This window comes from Lithobates pipiens, unplaced genomic scaffold (genome assembly GCF_037356315.1).
Source record: "Lithobates pipiens isolate NorthernLeopardFrog02 unplaced genomic scaffold, aLitPip1_a1.2 Scaffold_11, whole genome shotgun sequence".
Lineage (NCBI taxonomy): Eukaryota > Metazoa > Chordata > Amphibia > Anura > Ranidae > Lithobates > Lithobates pipiens.
The window spans coordinates 17,654,246-17,682,215 of NW_027507696.1; the positions used below are offsets into that span (position 1 = coordinate 17,654,246).

At 39.5% G+C, this 27,970-nt stretch overlaps 1 protein-coding gene across 1 annotated transcript in view; it reads right to left on the reverse strand.

Annotated features, from left to right (window-relative positions):
* Positions 1 to 1,045: 1,045 nt before the first annotated feature.
* The window catches only part of MMP14 (matrix metallopeptidase 14), a 47,094-nt gene continuing 20,169 nt past the window's right edge, over positions 1,046 to 27,970 (reverse strand). The window contains exons 2-10 of the mRNA XM_077469035.1: positions 12,963 to 13,111; positions 12,219 to 12,341; positions 11,825 to 12,132; positions 11,549 to 11,716; positions 10,779 to 10,954; positions 10,562 to 10,700; positions 10,255 to 10,405; positions 8,150 to 8,265; positions 1,046 to 5,539 (exon numbers count right to left, since the gene is read on the reverse strand). Coding sequence (XP_077325161.1) covers positions 5,208 to 5,539; positions 8,150 to 8,265; positions 10,255 to 10,405; positions 10,562 to 10,700; positions 10,779 to 10,954; positions 11,549 to 11,716; positions 11,825 to 12,132; positions 12,219 to 12,341; positions 12,963 to 13,111 — 1,662 coding nt within the window. The 3' untranslated portion in view covers positions 1,046 to 5,207. The remainder of the gene's footprint in view (positions 5,540 to 8,149; positions 8,266 to 10,254; positions 10,406 to 10,561; positions 10,701 to 10,778; positions 10,955 to 11,548; positions 11,717 to 11,824; positions 12,133 to 12,218; positions 12,342 to 12,962; positions 13,112 to 27,970) is intronic.

Genomic DNA, 27,970 nt, shown 5'->3' on the forward strand with positions numbered 1-27,970 from the left:
AGTCTCCGCTCTAATTCTCACTCATCCATGTCTTTATGGACCTTGCTTTGTGCACTGGTGCACAGTCACGTTGAAACAGGAAGGGGCCATCCCCAAACTGCTACCACAAAGTTGGGAGCATGAAATTGTCCAAAATGTCTGGATGCTGACATCTTAAGCGTTCCCTTCACTGGAACTAAGGGGCCAAACCCAACCTCTGAAAAACAACCCCACCCCATAATCCCCCCTCCACCAAATGATTTGGACCAGTGCACAAACCAAGTTGCATAAAGACATGGATGAGAGAGTTTGGGGTGGAGGAACTTGACTGGTCTGCGCAGAGTCCTCACCTCAACCCGATAGAATGCCTTTGGGATTATTTAGTGTGGAGACTTCGAGCCAGGCCTTCTTGTCCACATCAGTGCCTGACCTCACAAATGCACTTCTGGAACAATGGTCAAACATTCCCATAGACACACTCCTAAACCTTGTTGACAGCCTTCCCAGAAGAGTTGAAGCTGTTATAGCTGCAAAGGGTGGGCCAACTCACTATTGAACCCTACGGACTAAGACTGGGATGCCATTAAAGTTCATGTGCGTGTAAAGGCACGTGTCCTTCCTGACCACAAGAATTCCATGGATCCGTTTTTTCACTATTGAATGTGTTTTTGGAGACATTTTTATAAAGAAGAGACCATTATTTATAGATATTGTCACACTTGTCTTTCTATAGTGCTTTCCTCTTCTCTATTTCTTAGTCTAGGTCCTTAGGTTCCCCTTACATGACATGGTTTTTGTCATATAAATAATTACTGGTGGCACCTACTGTAAGTTAACATCATTTGAGAATATGATTGTAAGTTCATTTGAGAATATGATTGTAAGTTGCAATTAGTGATAACCCTCTACACTATCTACTTGACTGATAACCCGATAAATCAGAATAAACATGGCCATCAAAAGAATGTGCTCCGAGGTAATTCTACAGGTGGTAGAGGGGATAGGCAATATCCTGAAACATCTGTCCTTCCATGTCCCATTTTGTTAATAAAAAAATCCATCCAAATCACTTATACATTTCTCTTTAATAGAATGTTTTAATTTTTTTTTCATTCAATAATGCAGGAGATCAAATTTACAGCACTGGAAAATAAGATGTCTTACATGGAGACAAAGCTATACTTGCAGCCACTTTCAAAGGGTCGATGATGATGTGCACCACCAACACTTCAGAATCACGCTGTAGATTTTATTGCAGTTATCACAATTCATTTTTTTTTCTTTTAATCACACTGTAGTAGCTGGTCCTAATGTTTTAGAGATGGACGTTTGAGTATTTATCCATACTTTATTTCTTTTGTTTTCTTTATCTATACATCCCATTTCTTCAAAATTGTAACATGTTACCGTTATTGTTATTCTTGAAATAAAAAAATAAAAAAATCTATTCAGATATTTACCTGTGGCTGGTGTTAGGTTTACCAATCTTATACCAAGCTTTGTGGCTGTATTTGCAGTATGTATCCAGTTGACTTTCTGTCCTAGGGAAGCTTCAAACCTTTGCGTATAGAAATGCAAATGGATAGACAAGCACCTATGTAGATTCCTAATATCTTGTAGAGTGCTGGGCCGACAGCCTGGCTGCTCCAACTAGCTTAAGCCAGCCATACATGGATTGCCATAAATGCCTGCAATGCTGGTCAGTGTATTCTGACGGCAGGGAAATCCCCTGCCGTCAGAATCCAATAGATCAACGGGGAAGATTCCCCAATCCACAACGATTGTGTGAATTGGGGAATTATGTTTTTTTTTTTCTTGTTTAATCAATTTGACTCATCTATGGGCTGTTTTATTCTCTGGAAAGCTGCATAAGCTTTAAGCATAAATAAATAATAGTCACCCAGATTTCAGTCATAAAATGCAGTGAACACATTTTGGGTATATGTAAATTCTCTTCCATTGTGCCACTGCAAAGTTTTAAACCCTGTGGAGGCTTTATGCATATACAAGCGTGGGTTCTGTCATCTGTACTGCTATATATATGTGTGCTTCCTCACTGTCCTCCTCTGTAGCGATTAAACACTTTCCTATTGAGTGTTAACAAAGTGGCATTTTAAAGCTTTAACCCATGATAAAGGGCCAAACAGTGTTTGGTAATTAAGTCATATTATGCATACTTAACCCCACATCCCTCATAAATCCTTCTAAGGGCCTATTGACACTTGCAGATTAGTAATACAGTTTTCATGAGTTATGAATGTATAGAAACATTTACCAGCCATCTGAGATGGGCGATCAGCATGCTGCATCCTCCTCATGAAGCTATTCCTAACTCGTTTTACCCAAAATAATATTCTGTCTCAATCCTTGTAACCGCTGTATATTGCGTGGGTTTATAGCTTGTTTGTTGTTGTAGCCTCCGCACTGCGCTTATAATTGCTAGGGGAGTGAAAGTGAAGTGTCATTTTGGAAATAGTCTACCACTTCCACAAAAGAGGCTCTTCACAAAGGCGCATGCCGAAAATTGGACAAACAGCTTCACGGTAAGCTACTGCAGTGCCTTTCAGCTCAGTGTGATATTGCACACCAGAAGTACAGAAAGTCAGAGCTATAACTTAAATGGATTTTCCATATAGTACAGGGAAAGAATTCCTGGAAAGATTGCTTTCTTCGCAACACTAAGCCCAAGTCTTAAGGTCTCAGAGGAGACTGACATCATTTTTAGACAGAATGTAAGATATTCATCTATTCGTTTTCTCTCCTCTACCTTCAGCATCGTTATTAAGTTCAAACATTTTTGCATATAGCCTTAAAGCACAGCAGAATACAATACACATTTCAAATTATAGTACAATGCACAAATCTATTTTTTCCCATTTTTTCCTGAAAAAACCTGCCCAGACAAAAATGCACGCTAGATGACAATTCTGATTCATTAATTATGTATGTTTATCCCATAGTTCCTTTATACATTTTAAAAAATGTGAATCACTTTACTGCATTGATCACTTAGCAGTAACAGTAAAAAACATGGAAAAACACAGTCTTTCTTTGCCAGTAAAAGGCCATATGCGTATATGCTTTGTGATGCAAAATGTGGGAAATGTGTGGCGTTAAAATTGGATTAGAAGATTACCAAAAATTATAAGGGAAGGAAACACAAAAAGCACAATTCAGGAAAATATAAAATGTATAAAGGTATGATGGTCACTCAACTAAATGTTGAAGCTTATGAAGTTCCACGCTTGGTTAAAATGTACTACTTAGTGTATGTGAGATAAATGAACACAGATAAAGCTCTGTTTTTATATTTTTTATATTTCTAATATTAAAAAAAACATAGGTCCATAACAAATAATTTCTGGTAGATTTTTTTTAAAAAAGACTTCAGGAAATAATAAAATAAAAAACACAACTTTGTCCACATGAGAGAAGCTTTAATTAATTCCATTTGGTAGATCTCCCACACCCCTCCACGCACATATTAAAATAAGGGAATGTTGCACATTTTAGGTTTGAGGTTACAGGTGATATAAGGCACTTGGGGGTTAGGTTAGAAAGGGCACATGCTTCTCTTTGCCCCCATAATCTTGTGCAAGCCCTGACCCCAAGCCCCATGCTTGGAGGGGAGGGGTGAAGAGGTTACCCACTCACTGCTAGAGGGACCAGTGGAACAAGAATGATCCTTCTGGCAGTGGACAGGTGGGAGATGCAAAGCGGCCTGACCTGCAGGAGCTGCCTTAATATCAAATAATAATAATTATAATAATCAAATATAAACAAAAAAAATAAGAAGATGGGAAACAAGACAGGAAATGTGACCCCCACCCCCTGACCGTACCATGTGATTGCCCTTCTTAACCTCACCCCGACAGAAACCTGCAGAGCTGTGAATAACTCCTTCCCTGCACATGAGATTCACAGAGCACTGATGTTTCTTTTCGTCAATTACAGGGGCACTAAGCAACCATGATTAACCCCACCACAGCCAGAGACCTGCAGAGCAATTGTTAACATTTATTTTGGACTGAAACATTGTGAGCCCAGTCCTTTCTCTGACAAGAGAACTGCAAGAATCTTTCAGAGCAGTGATCAACCCCTTACATCACAGAAAGCCAACACAATGCTGCCTCTGCCAGGACCTGAAAGTAGTGACTAAACCAAGTATATATAAGTATCTATCTACATCATCTAAGTCAGATACCAGGAGAAGACCCTGAGATTGAATACTTTTCCTTCTATACTCATAAGAATAGAGCATATAGGCATCGTAGAAGTACAATGGATGGGTTTACAGGGCATTTTTCAAGGCACTCTGGGAGTTGGGTGGCACTGACCTTAAACTTGTCCCTCTTTTTTCTCCAGGTACAGATTCCTGCTCTGCAAAAATACACTTACCTATGTCAGCTTCCTCTAGATCATATATCACAAACAGTACTTGAAAATCCAAAGGACAAACCATTATTGTCCTTGTCACACATGTTTGGTTACTATGAAAACATATTTTTTCCTATTTTTTTTCAACTTAAATTGGACCTTAGGCCCTTATATTTTACCAAATTATTATAAATGCTTTTGTCACCAAAGTCTGGAACATTGTACCCCATTACACAGCTGCGACCCAGGTTATATGTAGAAGTCAATATCTTCTTACTGACTAACAATGTCCTTCTGTTGACACTTAGTAAAGCTAGCTGTGCTTTTGGCAGCATGGCACAGAGGAAACAACCTTTGGACAAAAGCTCACATGGCCAGACAGGGTGGTCTTCCCCCACTTGCAATTCCATGTACCCCAGTCATGACTAAGGTTCACGCTGGGTGCTCTTAGCATAAAACTATTCATCTTAGCAAGGGACTGTAGTGTTCTGAAAAGAATGAACACACAACTTAAGGTAATGTCTCCAGACCCTTTAAAAGGGTGTCCATCTCTGCTCTGACTCCTGCAAGTGGTGGCTATACTGAGAGCACTTCCCAACCAATTACTAATGAAAAACTACAACTTGTACCCGTGCAATAACCATTATGGAAGACATGGCTCCAGTCTGGCAATGGAGGGGTTAAATGCAATGATGTGTGCCACATAAATAGCGGCAAAGATGGTGCAAACTGCCTCTCTCCCTTCCTCCCTCCCCAGGAGGCTATTACTGCTCCCCATGAAATCTGTGTGAGGGAGGCATGGGAGGGCCAGAGAGACAGCAATGGGGGGGAGGGTCCAGATATGTGAAGTCTCACACTTTGTCCAGCAGGGATCGCTGCCAGTATAGAAGCCTTTTGGGAGTGCCATACTGCCTGAAGATAAAGACGGCCAGTCCAAGGAACAGGACACAAAGCAAAAGGAGCACTGGAACTACAACAGCTGCCATGCTTATTCCTCCGCTGGCTTCATCGACTTCAATGATTACTACTTCTCTGTCATCATTAACATCATTATCTTCAGGTTGCTTGACGGCCCTGCAACCCATCCAGTCTTGCAGAACAGACTTTGGAAAACCAGATTCTGTCTTCAACTGCTGGTTATTAAACTTCCAGTACTTGTTACCCTTGTAGAAATAGGTAAAGGCTGCAACACATAAAAGGAAAGAGAACTTAAGAATTAAGACATGCTACAGTAAAATAAAAAGATTAATGAAACCCACCCAGACCCTCGTCTTAAAGCATATCTAAACCCCAAAACTATTTAAAGTAAAAATCTACCTAGTTTTAAAAATGCTCCCATTCCCCTCCTAGCACCTATGCTAACTTGTGTAAAAAAAGATGTATATACTTACCTATTTGCAACCTGTTCCGATCCGGTCATGTGATCCTCTGTGTCAGCCAGCAATGACTGCAGGGGAGAGCAGAGAGCACTTGACAGTAGATGGGAATGCCTTGGGAGTGGTGGTGTTACCAGAAGACTGCCATGGCCCACCCATTGTTGGCAGTCCCTCCTCTCCCCTGCAGTCATCGCTGACTGACATGACACAAGGTAGCCAAAGCAGGCTGAAAATAGGTATGTGTGCATTTCTTTCTTACTCAAGTTAGTCAGCATAGATGTTAGAAGGGGTGGAGGGAGTCTTTTTAAGAATAGTTAGGTTTAGGCTGGAATTCCACTTCAGTATATAGCAGCTTACCAGTCCTTAGGTTTGCTGGCTATATTTGTTTTCCCTTGTCATGCATATAACATTTTCAAAAAGTAGAGTAAATGCACTAAAGTTGTCACTTCCTGTGAGATTAAAAGTCCAGCCCTTGTGACAACCATGGCATCCTCCACTCTTACAGTGGAGAAATAAGTGTAGACATAATGGGATGAAGTTTGTTATTAGAAGATGAAAGTAAAGGACAAAAGGGCTAAAAATGAATTTGGCCATCACATATGACGACTTGTAAGTTAGAACTAAACTAACCAAAGATACTAGAGGGTGGTTGAATGTACAGGAAAACCCAAACCATGGGCATCTGTGCCAGCCAGCACTTCCAGCCATCCGTGCCAGCCAGCACTTCCCTTAACATAAACGATCACATGTTTATGGCTATTGAGAGATGGGGGGAGGCATACACAGCAAGCATTTCTGGTTCTTTCCATGAGGTGCCAGTTAAGATATATGAAACAACATAAAATTATTTTAACCTTTTATAAGTCTATTAAAACTAGTTCATTAATCCTTAAAACACACATTTACAAGCCTCTTTAAGGCTGTTGATAATACAGTTTTCACCATCCACAATAAAGAGACTATCAGACAACAGATACATCTATTCCTTCACAACGTACACTGATTACCCTCACTCTTCAGCATCTTGTATTCATCTCTAACAAAGCTTTAGGTAATAATTGTAGTGTAATGCTGGTCAAATGGTGTAGTTCTGGCGAATACAACATGTTTCATGGATTATTAGATCAACTTTATCAGAATCTGTGAAGGATAATATTGCCTCCTTGACTGAGAGATCAACCAAGTATAAGGAGACCTCCACCTCATCAAACCACACTCCCGGCAGGAGAGCAAACCAGATCCCACTAGCGAGGGGGTTCAGACATCAGCAAGTCTTATGTGGTACAGGAGACAGAAGATTCAAGATTTACCTATCTTATGGTATCCCTTGGTTTAGGCTTAATAGACAAAAAACTTTTAGAAACAAGATACGTTATCTTTAGAGTCAAGGAGACATATCGGTAGATACCTCCAAACTGAACCTTTTCACCATAAACACACTGTACAATCAGCAAAGACGGTTATAGGACAGGAGGTCTAGCTGCACGCTGATTGAAATATCAACACTGAAGATGTGATACAAGAAGGTTTTAACCAGATTTAGTACCTTTGGGAAGGAAAAGAAGGTGGAAGGTATGGTATCCCTCCCCGACACTGTTTAAACCCAGTTGGGGTGTAGAGGGAGACCAGACTATACGCCTAACCTAGTTTCCGACTGTTAATATGGTACACTCTGTTTAAAATGTCCGTTCATATATACCTACACCCTATTGTACCAATTGTATCTAACCATGTGCCTCGCTCATTATGGGATCTCAATGTCTGATAATGTATACAATTGTTCTTATGTTGTATGACCTCTGTTATCTGTAATCCTCTCAATAAACATTATTGAAATAAAAAAAAAACTTTTGGAAACAACAAGAGGCATGTGCTGTGTTACCCAGCTTTACTTTTTGTTTTAGATACCTTGGACGTGGCTTATCAAGGAGTAAACAATATCCATCTGAAAAAATGTTCATACCCTGTCTCAACTATTACTGGCACTGACCCTGGCACTAGTTATAGAAATTAAAAGATATTAAAAGTAATAACTGACATTAAATGTAACCCAGAAATTGTTGGATTGAGCTACAATATTGTGTGTATGGGCAGATGGGTTCGAAAACTTGCCTTCAAATTTTGATGCCACTTGTGTCTTGCAGCCTCTCCTTCCCACTCCCCCTTGAGTCAAACAAACCTGAACTTACATGTTTATGGAGTGCTCTGCAGATCCTGCCCTCTAGTCTATAGGCAGATGTAGTGAGTTCAACAATGTTACAAAGTCGGTCAGGGCTCTTAAACATTAGAGAACATAGTATGTTCAAAACTCTCAGGATAAACCACCATTTTAACATGGTGTATGCAAATGGTTTTGTACATATGTGCGAATACATGACAAATTAATTCCTCATAACTTTTAAGAATGTTTTCCTTACCTCCATCACTTCCCATAAATGCTCCTCGAACAGAATCAGGGATCCCTTCCCATACTTTGATATTCTTTGGGTAATCAGAATCTACAGCCCTCATCTCATCATTAAACCGATAGTACCTGAAAGAAACAGGAGACAAAATATGTGAATAATATCTCAAAATATTTCTAAAAACAAAGCTGTGCTTTGTCTATGCAGAGCTTTAATTCCCTTCCACCAAAGCAGCATACTGTATACTCACCCTTTTTTAACTTATCCATTGCTTTTTTTTTTAGGGAAAAATACCTGAAACTTCTGAGTATGGGGTAGCGTTTGACTAACTCTATGTTACTGCCATTAGAGCTATACCAGTACTTGTGGTTGTTGATTGAGTCAGCACTGTCAAATGTGAATAGGTAGAGTCCTCAGCCCTGGTATAGCTGTAATTGCAGCAATGTGGAGCTTACACCGAGATGGGTTTCATTCCCAGAAACTGAACAGAGGGGTGGAGAAGCAAAGAAATGGTATATGCTGATGGCCTGAAGGGGCAGTAAAACAAATTTGTTGCTTTGCCCTGCATGGTTAAAGCGCAGGTTTTAAAGAGGAAGTAAACTCTCCCACTCTGATGCTTCTTTTCATTTAGTCCATTATAATAAGTAATTATCAGACCATAGCCACTGTAATCCAGCCCAAATCGCATATTAATTACTGTTTAAAGAAACTTTAAAAAACTTGTTTCCAGGGGTTAGGCAGCTCCATCTTAAGTATTGTTTTCTGAGTCCACAGTGGAGTATATTTCCGCCCTTACATTGAGCACTTCCTGTACTGTTAACCAAGCCTCCTTCTCAATACAATGTTTCTATGGCAACCCTGCTTCCCTTTTCATAGCTTACTTGTTTATTTCATAGTACTTGTGCCAATGTCTAATGTTTGCCTTTGTCAAACTTATCCGCTTCAGCTGATAAGACTGCAGTAATGGCCAAGTTTAGACTGTATGTGAGGTTACATGGTCATATGGTGCGTAGGAGGAAGCTCTGAGTGATTAGCAGAGTTCAGTGGTGTGCCATAGGAAGTCCTGATAACAGATAGATAAGCACATATAGAGTGTGCCGTAAATCAGGGGAGATCTGGGCATGCTCAGTGACTTCATTCTATAGAACGCCAAGGATTACAACAATATTAAGCAAGTAAGGAGATATCTACAAGCAATGTTCATTATGGTTTTTTTATGCTGATTTACATGGGACAAAGTTGTGCGGGAGGCTTTACAACCACTTTAACTTAAAGGGTTATACAAAAAAGAAAAACATACATATCTACCTCAATGCTGCAGCTTCATTGTGTTGCTGCAGCTCTCCCACATCAGCTCTAAAACCAAGAACTGAGCGATCATATGACCACTGATCATTCAGTTCTTGGTCTTCTTGAAGCGTAGAGCAGTGACTGTCACCCTCCACTCTGCTCCTCCAGTTCTCACTGGAGTGCCAGGTAAGAAAAAGACAGGCACAGCTGGCCTTGGCTCTCAGCTGCATGCTGAGAGCCGCAACCAGCTGTCAATCAGGCAGCCGGATGAAACCTGGCAATATCCTTTCATAGCCCACAAGAGAAGTAAGACCAAAAAAGCTTTGGCCATACTTCTCGTTTAAATAATAACTCATTATGCAATAATAAGTTAACCTACAAATTATTTTAAAAAGTCAGCTGGTGTAATATCATAAACGCTGTCTTTATAATGAATTGTCAACTAATATTTGGTATGTAGGCTTACAGTGGAAATGCCTGCTGTGTAAGCTGATAAACAGCAGTGGGAAGTTTGAAAGGCTTACAGGTGAGAGTGAGCTTAGTGTGGGCATCAACAACATAGTAGTATTCAGTTAAAGTCAAAAGAAGCCTGCACAGTTACAGTATAGGCTCTAAAAAGTGCAGTCACCTTGAGTATGTTATCCATCCGTCATAACTGGTCATAAAACATGATCATTTCTTTAGAAATCTATTGGCATTGGCATGTAAAAGAGCTTCTACATGTTTTTCTTGTATGGAATTACCTGTTTGGCAGTTGTCTTTTTAATTTAGACATTAGATACAGAAATGCCCTATATCTCCTCCCTTCAATGCACAAAATCACTTACTTGTTTCCTCTGAAGAAATAGGTCTTTCCATTTGGCATCCAGTACAGGGCAGCATCAATCCTATCAGTTGGTAATCCTCGACCCATTTCTTTCAATGTTCTGGGGTATCCAGGCTCAAGGATTGCTTCATCAAATACCCAGTATTTATCCCCTGAACACACACACAAAAAAAAGACATAAAAAATAATGATAAATACAAATATCTCAAAATGATTATAACAACATATGTGTCTTGTTTTTATTATTAATTGATAGTTAATAATTTTTTTAATTAAACACTGAAAAATCCACACTATTGACTAATTACCCTTGAAGAAGACAAATTTTCCATCTTTTCGTTCATATGCCGAATTTATTGAGTTTGGGAGCCCACGCCAGAAGTGTCCAATGGGCAGTGGGTAACCATCCATTACACGATTATTGCGCACACGCCAGAACCATTTATCCTGCAGAGATATTTTGTTTAAATCAAGAGATAGATGTTAACCTATTCTTTAAATGAAGAAAGATTGCTAACCACAAACCTTAAACACAAACATCTCCCCTCTCAACACAGCAATGGTGTCAAAATTGCCTTGACAGATATCTGGTCCATATGGAGGAACATTTGGGTCATCAGGGACATCTGGACGGTATCGTGGAGTAGGCTGAGGTGCACGTGTGGGACGTGGTGCGCGTGTTGGTGGTTCGTCTCCATGGCCTAAGAATAAATGCAAAGTCAGTAACTTAGTAAGCTTAGTTATCCCCCAGTTACCTATATAGAAAGTGACTTTCTTTAAGGCTGGCCATAGACACTTGAACTTGGCCAGCAGGGACCTGCCAAATTTTGATTAGTTTGTGGTCATCCCTGTTTTACAGAAGGCGATAAGTAGATTGACTTCTGCTCAATGAGCAAGTTGGAAAATGTTTGTTGATCAGCATATTCTGACAGGGTTGGGTCCTGCTGTCTGAATGCAATGTCCCAATGAGGGGGGGGGGGGGGGAGGGGGGGATTAGGCATTTTTCCACCCACCTGGTTTGGGTGGATGTAAGAATCTGTTCATGTTTTTCAGTTCAGCCCCCTGGCTGAACCAAAAACAACTAACCAACTATGGCCACATTAACTTTCGGACAAAACATAGGAGTAAACAATCTTTAAATTATGTACATGTTCTATTGATTTATGCGCAATTGTAAAGATTCACATATTGTTTATATACAGCATATGGATTCCTAAAACGCTATTCAACTAATATATCTCCTTTTTACATGGCTTGTAGTATTTAATTTAACTGTGCTGTCTCCAGCCTCTTACCACTTCCATATATCTGCTGAACTCCTCTACGGTCATCATCTGGTAGCTGAAAGTTCTGGGTGTCCATCCACTGATAAAATGGGGCCATGATTGCTGATGGATCATTGGAATGTTCTAATCCCAGCGCGTGTCCAAGTTCATGAACAGCCACAAGAAACAGATCATTGCCTAAGTAAACAGAAGTATTAACATTTGCATTACTGATATCACTGATTCCTTTTTAATCTGTTTATGTTGTATAAACATTGCTCAATCTGAGTGTGACTTTGTCCTTACCATCTAAATCATCATTTCTGGATGTCCATGGCTCTGCAGAATCAAAGTGAGTGTCTCCTCCAATACCTGGCCCAGGAAAGTATGCATGTGCCAGAAAGCCCCCTTCTCCATCAAAAGGGGTACTGTCCCCATGAAACCCCTCAGCAAAGAAGATCATGATGTCAGCATGCTTTGCATGTCCATCTTGAATGTCCACGTATCGAACCTCACTGAAACGCAGTGGAGTTACTGCTTGCCAAACAGAAAAGGCTCTCCGGATGGCTTGATATGTCTCATATTCGCCAACTTTAGGTGTGTAGTTCTGTATGCTGGAAGAAAACAAGCGTTATACTAAAAGTAAGGCTAAAAGGTAATATAAACAAATTGTCCTTCTAAATATATTTTTTTGCTATACCAGAAAGTGATGTCCTTGTGCTGCCATTTTAGACCTTGGATGGCATATCTTTTCCTCCTCACATTGGCTTTGATTTCAGCACCAAATTTATCTGGGACACCGCAGCGTGGCCTTTTCATAGCCCTAAAGATAACCAGGTATTAGTATGTAAGAATAAATATAACATAGCGAATATATCTATATATATTTATGTGTCATTATGCACAATTGAATGCTTCTAGATGTTTGATATACACTGCCACCATGTGAGAAGCACAAGACTGAAATAATTTATGTTTGAGGCATGCCAAACATGTGTCTCTATAACAAATACATCATACACAAATGATATATATATATTATGCTTTATTATGCTTTAAATTTATTATCAACATCTAAAGCTAATCCAGTGATCTGGACAGTCTTACATCTTCAAATATAGCACTAGTAATCATAATACAATGCTAACAATATAAACCTGGGGAAAATGTTATGATGGTCCAGTAACCAGTACAAGTTGTACCGGTCATATATACACATTGATAAACGTGTAAATTTTGCTTTTGGAATGCTGGTATGAGACACATTTTGCATGATTGATAATGTAAACTAGATAAATGAAATTATAGCATCGGATTCCCACTATCTGCATGTTTGTGGTTAACTCTAATATTTATTTATTTATACTTTTTTAACAATTTGTTATGCTGCTCCGGTTACTTTTGTTCAGGCCAAAAAAAATTAATTTAGAGAAAGATACCATACCTTTCTGTGTCACTGTCCATCTTCCCTGTCACTGGCAACCCATAGAACCTTTGCATAGCAGAAATGGCTTCAGACATAGACTGTGGGGAGCGTAATGTGTGTGTTCTGAGGTCACCTGGAGGCAGATAGCCATACTGCTGAAGCCAGCCCTGTGGATACAGAAAAATGTGAATCCAAATCAGAATATGATATCACACACTTAAATATATATACAACATACATAATTGTAATAATCTTATTATGTAGCACCCAAATAAACAATGATTATTACTACTGACTTATTTCTGACCTATGAGATCTTAATGTGGGCAAACATATTATATATTTTATATATAATATATAATTTTTTATATATATATATATATATATATATATATATATATATATATATATATATATATATATATATATATATATATTATAATAATAATATATATATAATTTATATATATTTATATGTATATAGCTCTGACAATTTATGCAACGCTTTACATACAGTGCATTCACATCAGTCCTTGCCCTCAGTGAACTTACAAGATAGATTCCTATCTCACATCCATGCATACGCGCTCACACATATTAGTGCCAATTTAGACAAGAGCTGATTAACCAACCAGCATGTCTTTGGAATGTGGAAGGAAACGTGGAGTACGTGGAGAAAACCCACAAGTACCTGGAATAAACCTATGCAAGCACAGGGAGAACAAAAATTCCACATAGATAGGGGACTCCAGTGCTGCAAGGTAGAATGGCTAACCAATAGGCCACTGTGTTGACCAACATATTTTTTTGTATGATTCCTCATAATTAACAGAAAAGGGATTAAATTGCCACCTGTAACATATTAGAACATTTAACTCTCTGTTGTGTGTTTGGTGAAAATAGTGCTGTGCAAGGACATGCTTCTTTGTTTATCACAACCATGCATTTAAATCCAAGCTCACTAAAGCCATGGGGCTTGAAGCTGATTCTCTTGGATGCAGATATGCAGCAATGAAAGAATGGAACACTTTTTGGCGAGCCAAAGGAATTTTTTTTTTCTGTTTGGCAGGGAGTGCTATATGGACTCCACAGGCAGGAAAAAAAAAACTGCTGCACAGCTGTTAATGTGAGGTCAGTGAGCTCACTCCCGCCTTACAAATCTGGAAGAGGGTGTGTATGAATAAGGAAAAAAAAACAGCACACCCAATCAGCTCCTGGTTCTTTGTTCTGTTTCTGATTTCCATCTAGTTTAACTAATTGGAAAAATTCCCAGAAAGCACATAAAATGTAAACAAAGAGAATAGTGTATTTATTAGAAACATAGAGATGACCTACAGCAGTTCAGACACCCTCATTTTGCCAACTCCCTCTGTATAGCCAATCCATTTTTTGCCATAAGACTAGCATGGTCAACTTGTAGCCAGTATTCTTTTTAAGGAATAACTCCAACGTACTCTGTCAGCTAGCGTAACTCTAGATATGCATGGCCGTATTTGTAAACTGGAAACCTGTGGGCCAGTGTCTTGGGCAATAGCTTGGTGTGTGTGTGTGTGGGGTCACCCTCAGTGGGAATACATGGCCCATAGAAATGCATCCCATTGGCAACAGTACATACCCAAGTGCCAAGTCAAATCTGTGTGGCCTACAGTTGATCTCCTCAACCATCTGATCTCCTTGATCGTCTCTCCTCACCAAAGGCTTGGCTGTGCTGCTGGTTGTTGACGGCACAACCTAATATACCACATAGTGCCCACACTACCCAGACCCAGGTTTAGAGTGAAGAGGCATTAGCAGGCTTATGCGCGGGATAAACAAAATCCAAAAGCATTGTTCCATAGCAGGGATAGAGTACCAGTGGGCCTGCAAACTGTATTGGAATTACAATTTTTGTATGCATATCCTCACTTGAGTAATAACACCCCTTCATACCAAGCAATGTTATTATTGAGCCCACTTTTCTGTTCCCTTCCACCTACGACATGGTTACTGATGCAAACCTAAAATCAGCGAAATGTGACAGGGCTTCAATCCTTTATGTTCATACCATGAGGTATGAGCATGTGCGTGAGACTTGATTCAAACTATGTGATCCGGCTCTGGGAAGTGAGAAAAGCTGCCTTATTAAACCATGTTCTTCAGTCTTTAATGCACATATAATGAGAAACATTAGATGTGGAGGCTCTCTCTTATTTGCAGTGGGAACATTGATAATTCTGTACTTGCTGTTGTGATCATCTAATGTTTTGTCTGCAAAAGGAGCAGCTTAAAAGCGATGCAACTTGTTTGGGTTCAAAAATGCATTTATCGTTCTTGATGGCTTCAATATCATTCTAAAAAAGGAAAATTGCTAAAAAACATATAACAGTCCTAACATAAGTTGCACAATGGTAAGTGGAGCTGTCATTACAGAGTACAGTTCGCCTTATTTAACATCGGGAGAGTACCGGAAGAGTGGAGAAAACAATCTGAAGATGTGAAAGACGTCAGAGAAGGATGGGAAATGGATGTCAGATCCTTCTTAGCTCCACTTTGAGTCAATGTTATTCTGTATACGCAGATTTTACTTGGCTCGTATACCTGTAATATTCTTACTTAATGCAGTATAATTATTAGTCATCTAATGGTGGCAGCTGAGTCTTTATTCAACTACATTTCATAATAGGCTAATAGAGTCGCTAGGTGGTGCTATAAGTTGAAACCACATTTCTTTGTTGAATTTTTTTTTTTTTTTCATTTTAGGCAAAGCGGGCGAGGCAGGAAAAATTAACCTAATTGTAATACAATATGAGCACACAATTGAAAAAATGTAACAGCTGTTATATTCAATCCTGAGCTCACATATCAATATGACAAAAACTAACACCAGAATCAATTTTATTCACTACAATGCTGACCATTTTAATTCCTTAATTTTATACACAAAGTAACAATGACACTTAAAGTTCAGAAACTTGGAAAATAGTTTTCAAAACATCTACATGTTAATAACCAATGCAGTGATAATGCATTTAGCAATTCTTGTTCATAGTGCAATATTATCAATTGTCATTATCTGTTTTCCCAGGGAGCGGAATCTGTAAAATACAACTTGATCCAAGAAAGGTAATGTGTCTAGGTGAATTTCCAAGAAAATGGCAGTAATGGAGGCCAGGTCACTTTAGGTTCTATAGTAGATATATTGGCTAATGTCATTGATGAATACCAATATGTATAGCAAAGTTGTAAAAAATAAATAAATAAAACCTTTTACCAGCTACCCTGAACAACTGTGAAGACTACAATTTGACTAAAAGGGTGACATAAATTTTCAGCAGTTCACTGTACAAGAGTTAATGGATCTAGACTAATGAGCCTTTACGTCATCTCTCTTCAAGGCCAGCAGCTTCTTGTGAAAGGAAAATTATCTCTAATATTCCTTGAAGCTTCATCGGCAAACTAGTTCTACAGATCCCACAAAACAGGAAACCCCCAACATTATCTAAGGATAATAACCATAATAACCATAAAGGAACATGGGTTCAAAAGTGGCTCATGGGAAAATATAAATCTCCTCTACTTGGGAAATATAAAAAAAATAAAATAAAAAATAGATATGTCTGGAAAAAAGGTGAACAATGAGAACAATAAAGCATGAAATTCTACATAAGCATTGTATGTGATGTGTTTATTAGAGCTGCAGTCCTATTCTGGAAATACAAAAACACAAGATCACCACTCCCAGTAACATTTCTAGGGGTCATTTATAAGTCTGAATGATAAGTCCACAGGCAGGACATGGAAAACGATGACCTATATGGAAAACATACTCTTGGCAGTTTTGTGCAAAGTAGAACTGGGTCCTCCCTGATAAGGTGGATGATAAGAGGATTAAGAACCCCTGTTGTTTTGAATAGTGGTAATAGAGTGACTAGTATAAACATGAAATAAGAAAACTACTGAGGATATACAGTAACTGCACCTGAAAATTTTTCGCTCCCTGGCCGTCTCCCTGACCTTCTGGCTTGATACTTTGACCAAGTAAAAGTATGCACATAAGATCTTAAGTATTAAAGTAATCTTCAGTTTGAGCACTAAATGTAAAAAATACTCCTTGGCAGCTTAAAAAAATAACAAAGCAACTACAGTTATTATCCTTACCTGATTTTCAGTGCTGTCCCTGGTAGACTCACCGATCCTGCAAGGTGGTGCCCCTCCTCTTTTGGGTCGAATGACACCTATCATCATTCAACCCACTTCCTGTGAGCTGAGGTTGTGAAGGCTCTGCCCACCACCCTGGACTTCCAAGAGAATTATGCATAGAGCAGTGGCATGCCATTACGCAGCATGGCTCTCTGTAGCATTTAGAATCTGCCCACTGTCTATATACTCGGGTGCTGGTCTGGTCCACAGAGGCAAATTGTCCAAACAAAACAATCTTGCAAACTTTATTGAGTATATAACATGTCAAAGCAACATCACAACTCCAGATGGATAGGGAACAGCTTTTAACGCGTTTCACACAATCTGCACTTAATCATAGCAAGAGCACACCCCTCATAGGTCCACTTAAATACTGAAAAATCAGCTGAAACCAATGAGTGACTCTCATTCCCTATAAACATGAAAGTTCTCTAAAAAGTCTGTCAACCAAAAAGAATCAATACAACACATACAAATACCAATACACATACAAAGCAGCAAAACAAATAATAATGAAAAAAAGTTTCTTTTTTTTGCCTTTGTTTTGTTGCTTTTAATTGTATGTTTATTGATATTTGCATGTGTTGTATTGATTCTTTTTTGGTTTACAGACCTTTTAGACTATTTTTAAAAATAGAATTTTCAAAAGAAGGTCAATAATGGCAGCCTTCATATTTTTCTGAAGTTGTTTTTTTTTTTTTTACTTAAAATAATCTTAAAACTAGGGTTGCACCGATACCATTTTTTTTAACAGCGAGTACAAGTACCGATATTTTATCGATATTGAGTACCAATACTTTGCGGTGTCATTTACGTCAATACAATAAAAATAAAAGCAAATTGCACTTCAAAGAATCGCATGCATTTTCCGTGTTTATATAGAAGCGCCATTTGGCGGGCAGTTTAGAACTCTGAACAGACTGAGAACATTAGGTAATTTGATCACAAGCCCATGCAGGGAGATGGTAGCGTGCCAGCGAGGCTCTGGAGGTTATTTACTAAAGGCAAATCCATGCACTAAAAGTGCACTTGCAAGTAAAGTCACTGTAGATCCGAAGGGGACATGCAAGGAAAATAAAAAACAGCATTTTAGCTTGCACATGATTGGATGATAAAATCAGCAGAGCTTCCACTCATTTCAGATCTGCCCCTTAGATTTAGAGCGACTGCACTTCCAAGTGCACTTGCAGTACAAAGTGGATTTGCCTTTTCGTAAATAACCCCCACTGTGTCTCACAGGTTCCATAGTTGACTCTGCTGAGCTTGGTGGAATGAATAGCTGCCTCTAACCCTAGAGCTCCTGGGGGCAAGCAGTGAGCCAAATGGATGCCAATTCAACGGACATAGCCGGCTATGGCCGGCGCACCCAGAAATGACGGCTGCGGTCACGGCTCGTCACCACCGACCTGGGGAAATGCCAGGAGCTCCACTGTGGGGACGTCCATCGATCCAAAAGTATTGGTATCAAGAGCATTTGGGCGAGTACCGATACCCCCTCAAATGCCTGGCATCAGTGCGTTCCTATTTAAAACTATTAAGAAAGACTGTAACAATAAAAAGTAAAACCCTGCTAGACCCTTGTCTAAAGTGACTAGCTCTATTTAGTTGCTGTTAGTTGAGCTACCCTTCATCAAATGGAATATCACGAACAAAAACAAAATAAAGACCATCAAATGTGAAATCATTACACCTAGACAGGTAATAAGTAGTATTAGGCAACATAATATTATGTAGGCACAAACAGATGAATTCAAAGGGAACAGTTTTAGGTTTGGCAGTCCATTGGCAGGCAAGGGGTTAACAGCAATGTTATTGCCTCTTCAAAGAGAGGTTGTTGGGGGATGTTCCTGATGCTGTGTATATATCTCCCCTGGGGCTACATATAATGGATGTGAAACTTCAAAGTGTGTGTGGGGGAGGGATGTTATGGTACTGGGCATAAAGGAAGCCGTTTAAAGTTACAGGAAAACCTTATACAGATGCAGGACAGGAGAGAAGGGGCCGGTAGTAAAGGGAAAGGAGTTGTTGTTGAGACTAGTGAAGATACTGTCACATGAACAGTTGCACAAGCTGTACAATTTAAGCTTTTGCGCAATCACCCCACACCCCCACACTTTCATCTACTTCCACTTCATTATAAATTAAAGTACAATATGTGCAATGCAACAAGAAAATAGTTGACTCTTATCCCATCCCGACACAATTAGCTGTTTATTTATATGGCGCCAATACATTATGTCATTCTTTAATGAATGTATATAGCTATTTACACTTTGCCCCTAAAGGAACTTATGATCTAATGTTCCTATTACATGCATAGACACTGTAGGACAAACTTACTCGATGAAGATATTGTCCCTGGAGGACCCAGTGCACTTGGAAGTGCAGTCGCTCTAAATCTAAGGGGTAGATCTGAAATGAGTGGAAGCTCTGCAGATTTTATCATCCAATCATGTGCAAGCTAAAATGCTGTTTTTTATTCTCCTTGCATGTCCCCCTCGGATCTACAGTGACTTTACTTCCAATGCACTTTCAGTGTACTTTCAAGTGCACTTGCAGTGCAAAGTGGATTTTCCTTTAGAAAATAACCCCCATTATATACTATATTTAACGGACCAAATGGGATGCAAATAGGAATCTTTATTGAAGTTTACACCCTAAGTATCTGCTTTGCTTTGTTATAGTTAAAGTGGAACTAAAAATGTCAATGAAACTGTTTCCCAAAACAGTTACGTTCAAGGAATGCCATGCATGATAACTGTCACAGTTGCTTGTGCTCACAACCAAACTGTCAAGCCATCAAATGACTGGTGTCAAATCTGACCACATGTGCAGCACCATGGTAACTGCAGATCAAACAAAAGCTAAGATGGCAGCTACCTTGGCTGTGAAGGGTAGGAGGGAACTCCTTTAATTTCATGTGGTAATGCTTGGTTTCTGTCTCTACTGTGCTCTCAGTTTGGGCGATTGTGGTGTTTGCTCTGTTCTCTGTTGATCCCCTCTTTCCTTAACCTTGAGTTATCTCCCTGGCTCACCTGCTTTTGCACCTCTGATTCCTTCTCTGTATTATTCCCTCTGTTAACATCTACAGTGTTTTAAAGTGGAATTTCACTCTCAACTTTGACAATTTTTAATCCTTATGCTGCTAACACTAGTAAATCAATAGGAAGGTAGAGTATCTCACAAAAGTGAGCACACCCCTTACATTTTTGTAAATATTTTATGATATCTTTTTATGTGACAACACTGAAGAAAGATACTTTGCTTCAATGTAAAGTAGTGAGTGTACAGCTCAAAACAACTCAACACACAGCCAATAATGTCTAAACCGCTGGCAACAAAAGTGAGTACACCCCTAAGGGAAAATGTCCGAATTGGGACCAAACTGGAGGTGGAGGAGCACAAGGTCTCCAACATTCACCAGCTCCATGATGTCATCATGGAGGAGTGGAAGAGGACTCCAATGGCTCTGGTGAACTCCATGCCCAAGAAGGTTAAGGCAGTGCTGGAAAATAATGTTGGCCACAAAAAATATTGACAGTTTGGTCCCAATTTGAACATTTTTACTTAGGGGTGTACTCTTTTTTGTTGCAAGAGGTTTAGACATTAATGGCTGTGTGAATTATTTTGAGTGGACAGCACATTTACACTGTTATACAAGCTGTACACTCGCTACTTTACATTGTAGCTAAGTGTAATTTCTTCAAAAAAGAAAAGCAAAGATATAATAAAATATTTACAAAAAGGTGAGGGGTGTATTCACTTTTGTGGGATACTGTATATCATATTTACCTGTTTTGAAACATTTTTTTTAACATTTCTTAAGTTACTTCCTGGTTTTCAGGCCTACGGAAATGATGTAATTTATCCCAAGAGTCTACAAGAGGAGTGGAGGGGTTCTTGTCAGCTAAGCACACCCTTCTAATTGCATGCCCGGGCAGGTGGATTCCAGGAAGTAAATACTACATGAATCATCAGCCGTTACTCAAGATGGCCACGGCTAGAAATGCTAAGGGGGTGTTTTTCCAAGTGATTTTTAGAAAAATAAAGCATGGTGACATGAATGAATGGGTGAGTTCCCTTTCAATGTTAAAAATGAATTGACTCGCTTTGTTGGTTTGCAGTGTTCAGATGCAGTGAAGTCCTGCATTAGTTGGCTTCAAGTTTGACCATTGCTAGGTTCAGCTTGTATTATGCTTTATCCAGTAAAGCTTATCAGTGGATGGGATAAAGCTTTCACAGTCCCTTTGTTTTATTATCTATCTGTCTCTGGCATGTCACCAGTGAGGGGACACATCCTGGGAGTGTGAAATTCACAATTCCATCACCGGGAGCTCTGACAAAGACTAGGCATTCTCATGTCCTGCCACCACCCCCAACACGGAGGCCTTTTCTGATGACACAACTTCTGGTTGTCTTTCTTTCAGTCTCTATTTGTGTGATATTGTTGTCTTGGTAACATGTTACCCCCCGCTCTTAGACGACTTCCTCCTCTGGTGTTTGACCCTTGGCACCTCCTGAGACAATCTTGTACGTTTCCTTCCTTCAACGATAGGAGTGCCCAGCTTTCCCTAACAAGACCAACAATCACTCGCTCACAATTATACACATGATGTCATCAAGTGATTGCATCTATCCTCCTCACTATTCATGTCCCATTGTTCCCTATAAGCTATTGCCCAGAGGTACAAGCCTATAACAAATGGCCATACATGGTTCAAATCTCAGGCAGTTCAGCAGGGACCAGCCGAAACTCGCACCATTAATAAGCAAGCTGAATGTACCAAGTTGATTGATGGATCAACTTGGGTACAACCAGCCTGTTGGATAAGCTGGATTCTCTTGCGATTATCGCCGCTGGCAATAATCAGTGTCTTCTCCCAGTGCAGATGGCTTCCCCTACCCTGCCTGCTCCCCCCCCCCCCCCCGCCAGGGAGAAGAAAATGGCACTGGCAGCAGAGATTTCTACATTAACACTGTCTGTGTTGATGGGGAAATTTAGCAAATTTCTTTCCTGCTACCTGTGGTTTCAGGAAACAAATTCGCTCCATGTATGGCTGGCCCAAAGCTGGCCATAGATCGCTTGATTCCCCCGTCAATACAGTCAGTGTTGATGGGGGAATCCCTCCGACAGAGCTATTTTTTTCTCCAGGAAGGGGGTAAGGGGAGGGGTGCATTGGGAGCTGTCCCTGATGGGAAAATACAGTGATTATTGCTAGCAGCTATAGCCGCTGGAAATAATAGCATAGAAATGTCCAGCATGCTGGATGAATCAACTTGGGGACATTCAGCTTGCCCATAGATGGTTCAAATCCCAGCCGATCCCTGCTGAGCTTGATGAGATTCTAACTATCTATAGCTGGCTTAAGCTGCCACGATGGTTATTATTTCTATGGTTCCATTAAGTTGTATTTTCTGCATTTTTTTGACTCAACAACCTTTCTATCAACAATCAAAACATACAAGTACTTATAGAAACTTATAGAAAACCCCATCTGAATCCCAGATAAATATTACTAAAATTGTTATTATTCTGTGAACTGCCCATTTGCATAGTATAGTGTAAATGGTATATTAGCATACATTATAAACTTAAAGCGTTTGTTACCCCAACACTTCACATTCCTTAGATATGCCTGCTGTTCCATCAACTTGTATGAGAACATATCCTGATCTCTTTGTATTGCTTCCTTTATGTGAAATCCCTGGTGTTTCTGCCAGTCCCTCTGCTTTCTAATTAAAAGCTGATCACACTAAGTAGGAGAGCACACTGTGGTCAGTTCTCTAGCTATGCCGGGAATTTAGCGTGCTCTTCTCCAATGATCAGACTTGTCCTGACACGCCCCCGCTGCACAGCCATTCACTGGGGATCTCAGTGTACTGCTGCTTCACCTCCTCATATAAGCCCTTATGCAGCTGAGAACAGAGGGAATGTGATCAATTATAAAAACTGTAAAAAAGGTATTTAAGTTATTTTTATTTTATATCTATACAAAAATGTTTTGCCTTTAATTTCTATTTTAAACGGAATGGGCTGTTTTACAAGGTTATCATTGACAATCACTTTAAGCACTTGCAGTGCCTACGGTGCCATGGGAGCCAACTTATAAATAACATTAGTGGCCACCTAAAGCTTTACATTTATACAAACATAGTAGTAATGTACAGTATATGCCACTGAGCCTCAGCGCCAGACCTACAGGTGATTCCATCAGTTACAAAAAAAATGGAAGCATATGAGAATTACCTTTGATACTCAAGTGGGGAATACAAAGGATAAAAACGCTTTGCCATCCCCATTTGTTCTTTATATATATTTTTATTATGCATGTCTATCTAAGCTCCACCTATTAAAGTCTATTACCTATTTTATAACTGATCTCTAAAAAAGAACCATTGGGTCTGAAAAAGTTGGTTACTGCTTTGCTGTTTTTTCCTGTATTTGTGGATAGTTGTACACTCATACTCATACAAATAATTATGCAAATACTTGCATATAAAGGCATATAGCCACGTACAGCTACCATAGAAAAATATAGATGGGTAGATAGCTAGATATTTGTCCATCATTGTAGAAACCACCAATGCATCTGATCACTTCTTTTTTGGCTTGTGTAAATTTTGGTGACATGCATGAGCAGTCAATAGATTTAGAAATGCCTGTCTATATTACAAGGGATTTTGCATGCTTGAAAGGTTTGCTAATTTTTTGCTTGTCTCCGTTTATTACCCAGGGCTTCTGCTCCTGTTTTATAGAAGGGGGTGCAGAAGAAGAATTTCTACCCAGCCTAATCTCTCTCGGGTTACATTCTTGAAGAAATACACCATATTACTGATAATAAACAAAAATGCACAAGATAGTATAGTAATTGCATTTGAGTATAAAATGATTCCATGTCCACAGACCTGGCTACATAGCCATGGGTTAGCACAGTGTTTCTCAACTCCAGTCCTCAAGGCACCCCAACAGTTCATGTTTTCAGGATTTCCATTGTTTTGCACAGGTGATTTGATCAGTTTCACTGCCTTAGTAATTACCACGGCCATTTCATCTGAGGGAAATCCTGAAGCCATGACCCATTGGGGCGCCTTGAGGACTGGAGTTGAGAAACACTGGGTTAGCAAGTTGAGCACCTGTATAGTTTCCTGTAAAGAGAGAAAGAATCTCCAATTGCTTAGAGAAAGAATTATATGCATAGACGTTTCCACATCTCAGCAGACATCCAGACACAAATCAAGAACCAACATAGCTTATTATGTACAGCCACAACACCACAGAACACTACCCACTGCTTGGCTGAGACAATAATGCTAATTAAGAGGTTGCTGCCCCTTTTAATGCTATTTCCACTCTGCTCCCCACCTTGACAATTCTTTTGCCTATCTCTGCCATATGTATGCTCCAGCCAGGCTGTGTTTAGTTATTGGAAACTGCAGCAGATTCTCCATGCTTATTCGGTATATCAGGGATTTGCAATTAGCGGACCTCCAGCTGTTGCAGAACTACAAGTCCGATGAGGCATAGCAAGACTCTGACAGCCACAAGCATGGCACCCAAAGACAGAGGCACGATGGGACTTGTAGTTTTGCAACAGCTGGTGGTAATTGCATATCCCTGCTGTATATAATGTTTCCAAATTCAGAGGAATTAATCAATGACATTTTTGTCCATAAAACAAGGGAATTATTACAAATAGCTTATCCTAAAGGGCCTGCGTTATATTTCTTGAGTCCAAATCTGACTATTTTTTTTTTTCAAGGTTTGTATATATATTTAAAGGAAGTCTTGTAATTTACACTATAATAAAATAATAATAAAATGCTACTTTACACTGTTTTATGAGTGTATTTATAACATTTTCTCAATTCTAGATAATGGAAGAAATCACTGAGTGCAACAGGGGACACCTGTTTAACTTTTACGGAAGTGTCAGTTTATAAGATCCTTTGATCACCGATTTGTCTTTATCACAGTGGCATTCAGTGGCAGCAGTGGTAAATACTCACAATTTTTCTTCCCATGCACATTGATCATTGAGACTTTCATTTTTGAGACAGAGTTTCTTTAAATAGAGTTGGAAAGGATTAGAACCTCTGTATTTTTTTATTGCTCTCCGTGATTCCACTAGAAAGGTTTTTCCCAAATGTTATCCCCCTGACCTCAGGACAAGAAATGGGAGGAAGAGGAGGGCACTGACAGCAATAGCAGCCTCAGAGAGTTCCTAACTAGGGATGAGCTTGGGTTTGGTCCACACCTGTAAGTAAGCTTTCAGTTTTGGCTTAATCGGCTGTGGTGGATGTATTTCCGGCTCCTCAGCTGCACATATACAGAGGGGCCAGGGATATATGTGGCATTATTGACCTATTTTGGAATCATGACCTTATTCGGCCAATGTAAATTGACATTATGTGGCCATGAGATCAAATCAGGTCAATGTTGTCATCAGCATCCTCACCCCTTTGTGCACATGCAGCTGTGGGGCAGGAAATGGTTAGCTTCCTTATGGGTTCAGCTGAACATGAGTTTGGACTGAACACAATCTCATCCTTATTCCTAGCCATTCACTAATCTTCTGAAAAAAGCGTGTCTCCACTGGAAAGATTTCCCATCATTTCCTGTCCATTTGATGTTGCATAAACAGAAAACAGGGATATAAGAAATTTAAAGTTTTAGCTTGGGTTGAGCTTTTAAAGGAGAAGAATAGCCAAAGCTTTTTTGGCTATATATCTCCTGCAGGTCACAGGAGTGCAGTTTGTTCTGCACTCCTGTGACCCTTTTCCAGCTGACAGTGGGTTAAAGTCTTCTTTCAACTGACGTTACTCGGTCCAGGCTCTGGAAAGATGCCGACCATATGGTCAGAGTGGAGGGGAAGAACTAAGCAATCAGCGAGGTTGGATCACTCAGTTCTCACTGCAGAGGCGGTGGAGGACAGATGTAGCATCCGATCAATGCTGCATCCACCTAGGTGAGTATGTTTGTTTTTTTCTAAGTTCATACTTCTATTTTAAAGTGCTTGTATAATCAAAAATTTCACTGGACAGGAAGTCAAAGTAAATCTCCCCAACAGGACACAGACTAATGAACCAAAACCAAAAAGTTTTGGATAGACATATACACAGCATTAGAGTAAATAATTGCAGAACTGTTGCTCAATTACAAACTACCATGACGCATGGAAAAGGCAACATCCTTTTGTATTTTGTAATCTATTCCTGATAGAAAAAAAAAGCCTACAACAATTTAGCAAGCACAAAATATAAAGAATGAATTATTGTTACTTCCAGTGCTTCCTTCAGGGCAGTGGCTAACGAAAACCAGACTCTCAATCTGCTTTCTATGCATGTGTGTTTTTACTACCCCCAGTAATTCAGATTCCACTCAGCTCTTCGTGTTTTATGCTGGCTCACAATGAAGTGCAGGTTTCGACCTGCAGGAGTGCAGATCCTGACAAGCCACAAATAATAAGTGAAGTCTGAGTTTAGACTGCAGAAACTACACACCGGCCAGAGACCTGTGATTTTTTCTTATACATTTACCCTATAGCACTATTTCCACATACTACTGTCCTATCACCTTACAATCCATCGGCATTTTTGAACTAATAGAAAACTTTACATATTGGGTCTTAAGCTGCTCATACATGGATTAAAACTCAGCTGGTTCAACAGGGACTGGTCGAATTTTGATCCATGCGTGGGCACTGTGGTTGAACAGAAGTCAATCTATCAATAAACTTCCGTTCAACTGCCTTTTTAGAACATTTTTGCTCGATCGGCACGGCAGATTATAGAGAAGTCTCCTTGCTGTCAGAATACAAAAACACAGCGCAGAAGACTCCTGCATCCACATCAAGTGCGTGGATGGGGGAATTGGGTCAGTATTTTTCCTTCAACCTGCAGGTTGAACAAGAACAAAACTGGCTCATGTATGGGCTGCCTTACCTATCACTACCAAACACAATTCACTTTATTTAAGCTAGCCATACACCATAGCTCCAAATTGTCCCTGATTTGGAGGGACTGTCCCTCTTTTAGAACCAAATTATTTCTGTCCATCTTTCCTCCTCAGATGTCCCTCCTTTTCGTTTGGTTTATAAACCTCTATAACAGTAATGCGCTATTTAAAGGATACGTAAATAACACAAACTGCAATTATCCTTTATACCCTGACCTAACCAAACCCACCCTCCCCCTTCACAGATGTATACTTAACTTGATCTGATAACCGTAGCCTTTGGTGTTCTCATACATGTTGGCGGCAGTTGCGCATTACAGCCCCATAGAATTCTATACGACTGCCTTTCTTTGTCTACACTACAGCCTTGACCCTCATAGAAGTTTATGGAGTTGTAATGCACATCCAGGATAGGTTAGGCCAGGGAAAGAAGACAAAGAATAAGTGAAATTTGTCTTAAAGTGCACTCATCCTTTAAATACCCAATGAGTAAAACTACACCAAGAGGGTCTTTTTATAAATAAAATGTATGTGATTGTCTCAGCATTTGCCCAGACTTTGCGAATAATCCCCGTAATGTTTCTAGTATGTTTATTTCTTATGATTTACTAGTGGATATAATGTGGCATTTTTCCAAAATACCTCAATCAGAAAAATATTGCATTATGGCCACTAAATGGAACTGACAATCACAGAAAATAAACATAACAAACACATTATGGGGATCTGACAGGAAATGATCCGACAGGAAATGCAACAGATGTGCATTTGTTTTTTTTAGAAATAGATCTCTACACCTGTCATCCAACCTCTATATTACTGCATTTGTTATTTTGAAAAGCCGGTATAAAATGTATAAGCGGGCTGAAGGTACCCAAGTTGATTGATCGAT